Source organism: Olea europaea, unplaced genomic scaffold, assembly GCF_002742605.1.
Source record: "Olea europaea var. sylvestris unplaced genomic scaffold, O_europaea_v1 scaffold2745, whole genome shotgun sequence".
Lineage (NCBI taxonomy): Eukaryota > Viridiplantae > Streptophyta > Magnoliopsida > Lamiales > Oleaceae > Olea > Olea europaea.
Window position 1 is genome coordinate 10,711 of NW_019245886.1, and position 3,935 is coordinate 14,645.

The following is a 3,935-nucleotide window of genomic DNA, read 5'->3' on the forward strand; positions in this document are numbered from 1 at the left end:
AGAGGGGAGGGGATGGGTGGGAGAGGGGGTCATAAAATGGTATTTATAATTCAGAAGAAATGTTCATTGAATCATCACTTACCTCAGGTAATTTGACAGTGTGTGTATTAGAGTTGCTTTCCATTTGGTCTTTCATGAACATAGCTCGGCCAGTAGAAATCCTCGAGGGCATTGTTCAACGTTCACCATATCTTCCTTAAACATTCAAACACGACCAAGAAGTTGTTTAACAGAATACTAATATATCTTCAAACTAGTATTGAACCAAAAGGACTTCACCAATGGTAAAGCAAAAGCATGTAAGCTGTCTTCTCATTAATATGTTTTGTTAAATTTTAATACAATCAATTTTCATAGATGTTTGAGAAAAGAATGATAACTTGGAAAATGAATGAAAGCTCTTGTAAACTACATGTGTATCTATATCTATACATGTACATGCATACAAAATCCAAAGGCCAAAAAAAGGAGAAGAATGAAATGCAAAAGCATTCGATTGGGTGTCACCGGGGTGCCAAAGAGACCGTTAAATCTGTAAGCACGCCCATCTTCTCAGCCCATTTCTGTGATTCCAAAAACATTTGTGATATTCGACCAGCCACCTGGCCCATATCTGGCCGGGTTCCTGGATCATCCGCAACACAATCCAGCGCCAGCCGCGTCAATTTCTCCACCACCTCCACCGGGAAAGAGTCCTTCAACCTCCTGTCGACCCACTTCCTTATCCCTCCATAACCACTCTCCGCCGCCTGTCTAGCCACCTCTACCACCGATGTCCTCACATAAGCTCCAGTTTCCTCATCAACCCTATAACTCAATGCCTCCATCCCGGACAATAACTCCAGAACCACAACCCCAAATGCATACACATCACATTTCTGCGTTGCAATCCCACTTATCTGAAATTCTGGCGCCATGTAACCCCTAGTCCCCTCGAACTTGTTCATCTTACTATCTGATCTCTTCAGCTCTTTCAACTTCCCAGTCTCTCTCACAATTTCACCACAAAGCTCAGCAGTACCAAAATGGCATATTTTCGCATTTAAGGACGTCTCTGTAACAATAACACTACTACTCTTTATATGATTGTGCACAAACTCAAAACCCAATCCAGTCGAATTATGAACATAGTCAAGGCCATGAGCAACATCAGAAGCAATCTGAATACGCGAAATCCAGCTAGACAACACAGTAAAATTTGGGTTTTTCACATTTCTCAAACAATCAGCAAGACTAGCCCCAGAAATATAATCATAAACCAAGTATATATAATTGCCGGAAATTGAAACCCCTTTTAATCTCACCAAACTGGAGTGATGACTCTTGCAAATAACAGAAAGATGACCTATTAACTGCTGGGTGTCCAATTGGCGCCGGAACTTCCGCTGGAAAACAATTACATCCTGATTGCGCACACTGCACCGCCAAGAAGTGGACGAGGAGGATGAAGTGGACGGCTTTAGTAAGAAATTGCGAGTTGCGGCGGAAATTTCCGAAAAATCATAGATGTGGGGCTGTTCTGCGAGGACGGATTCTCGGAGGCTTGAAAGAGAAGTACGGCTAGATAACGAGGATTGCCATGAATCTTTATAGAAGCTCGAGGTGGAGGCTGTGCTTGGGATCATGAAATTGTTGGTGCTGGTTGATGAGTTTTCTATTGAAGATTGTTGGGATTTCTTGGACTTTCTCGGTGATGATGATTTTGGTCTGGTTGAGTGTTCAATGACTTCTGCGGTCATTTTCTTCTTGGATTTACAGATGGAGAACATCAACCCCAAAATCGAAAGAAATAATTGAAATGAGACGTTTGCAATTGGGGACGCGGAGAGTGACGGTGGAATTAGCATATAGGTGGTGGCGGGCGGTGGTTCTAGGTGGTGGAGTAGGTTAGTTTAGCCCAATCTATGGTTCTTTGTCAGCGGATTATTGAAGAAGACGAGATTTTACAGGGAGGGATTCAGAGTTTTTTGAGTTTTGTTTAGTGAAGTCTTTTTCGTTTGGGGTCTTAAATGGTTTCTGTCGCGACTAGTTTGGTTTGACTGTGTTTGGCTGGGAATAAGTTGTTTTCTCTCGTAAAAAAGATTTCCTGTTTGGTAGGGATTTTGAGAATTAATTTTTTTATCGTTAAAAGAAAAGTGGGGTCCACATGTGAGAGAAGAAGTCAAAAATTACGGTTTGAATAGTAAAATATCGGTCAAAAAATCCCTACCAAACGGAGCGGAGGACGGATTCTCGGAGGCTTGAAAGAGAAGTACGGCTAGATAACGAGGATTGCCATGAATCTTTATAGAAGCTCGAGGTGGATGCTGTGCTTGGGATCATGAAATTGTTGGTGCTGGTTGATGAGTTTTCTATTGAAGATTGTTGGGATTTCTTGGATTTTCTCGGTGATGATGATTTTGGTCTGGTTGAGTGTTCAATGACTTCTGCGGTCATTTTCTTCTTGGATTTACAGATGGAGAACATCAACCCCAAAATCGAAAGAAATAATTGAAATGAGACGTTTTGCAATCGGGGACGCGGAAAGTGACGGTGGAATTAGCATATAGGTGGTGGCGGGCGGTGGTTCTAGGTGGTGGAGTAGGTTAGTTTAGCCCAATCTATGGTTCTTTGTCAGCGGATTATTGAAGAAGACGAGATCTTACAGGGAGGGATTCAGAGTTTTTTGAGTTTTGTTTAGTGAAGTCTTTTTCGTTTGGGGTCTTAAATGGTTTCTGTCGCGACTAGTTTGGTTTGACTGTGTTTGGCTGGGAATAAGTTGTTTTTTCTCATAAAAAAGATTTACTTATTTCAAAATAAGAACTAGTTTCAATTAAGTAATCCTTTTGTTAGTCAATTATGATTACACTAATTAAAATCAGCACCAAATCTAATCGGGTCAAGTGAAAAACAAGAAGAGTCACATTTCCTCACATAAGCAAATAACGATTCAATATATGATGAAATTAAATTACTCCAATTTTAGTGTAAAAAAAAATTGTCTCAAAACTTTTTGGGATTAGCGAATCGCATTCAGCTACAACTATATTCTTTCATGCTCATATTCAAAACAATCGTACGTGCTGCCCCCACTCTAAATCAACCCACTATTTTATTTGATAAAGTCTTGAACTCATCGTTCATGACTGCAGAAATTTACTTGTAGACTTCCTTATAAGTAAATATTATAAGCTTACCAAACACGTACCTTTGAGTCCAATGACCCACGGTTGAATGCTAAAGTTTCAACTTCTAGTCCATTAATAGTTGGTAATTTGCAGCTTGCTCTCAAAATTACGTCTTTTTCCTACACTAGTTTGCCACCCGTGCAATGCACGGGTTGGATTATTTTCAATGTGATGTTAGCGTTTTTAAAGTTGATATGAGTTTAGTGATTGAAGAAGAAATCAATTAGTTATAAAGGTAATAAAATGAGGTAAGTTATTTATGATATTAAGTTATGAATAGAATTGTTCAATATACTAATGATTTGAAACATATGTTTAATAGATTATAATACTGTTAACATAATGAGGATGTTTAGGGTGAATTATGATACTTGAGTCTATTTTTTAACTATGAATCATGGATTCATATGTTATTGGTAGTAATTACATAAGTATGATACGATCATAGTTTACAGTGTTTGTACTCGGAAGGATAAAAAGGGAATTAAAATATTTACAAGAACCTCTTAATGTCAAAAGTAGTAATTTATTGCTATTCGGTAGACTTTCAACTGAAGACTTACCATTAGGTTCCATAAAAAGTTTTCGTTCATGTTTTTCTTTTAAGGTGAGGACATTGGTTTGGTCATCGATTTTGTAGCCTATGTGAGTCTTCTTTTTGGATTTTGAGTCTATTTTAATAGTTACATTCGATGGTTGGAAGATAGACCTTTTTGCATTTTGTGGAGTGATCTCTTTTGTGTCTTTGGAAACTTCATTTGCTTGGTT

At 38.7% G+C, this 3,935-nt stretch overlaps 1 protein-coding gene across 2 annotated transcripts; it reads right to left on the bottom strand.

Annotated features, from left to right (window-relative positions):
• Nucleotides 1–285: 285 nt before the first annotated feature.
• On the bottom strand, nt 286–2,716 carry LOC111383738 (lysM domain receptor-like kinase 3). 2 transcript variants are annotated; one of them, XM_023007880.1, is made up of 2 exons: nt 2,262–2,716; nt 286–1,564 (listed from the first exon to the last, which is right to left on the bottom strand). In XM_023007880.1, the coding sequence occupies exons 1-2, from the start codon at nt 2,464–2,466 to the stop codon at nt 504–506; spliced, it is 1,266 nt and encodes a 421-aa protein (XP_022863648.1). In that variant the 5' UTR covers nt 2,467–2,716; the 3' UTR covers nt 286–503. The 2 variants fall into 2 exon arrangements, with proteins under 2 accessions (XP_022863648.1, XP_022863647.1); XM_023007879.1 differs by lacking the exon at nt 2,262–2,716 and having other exon boundaries at nt 286–2,027.
• Between the last annotated feature and the right edge of the window lie 1,219 nt (nt 2,717–3,935).

What these genes read in the sequence shown, in the direction of transcription:
- LOC111383738 (XM_023007879.1), bottom strand. Translation starts at nt 1,847, where the DNA reads ATGCTAATTCCACCGTCACTCTCCGCGTCCCCAATTGCAAACGTCTCA.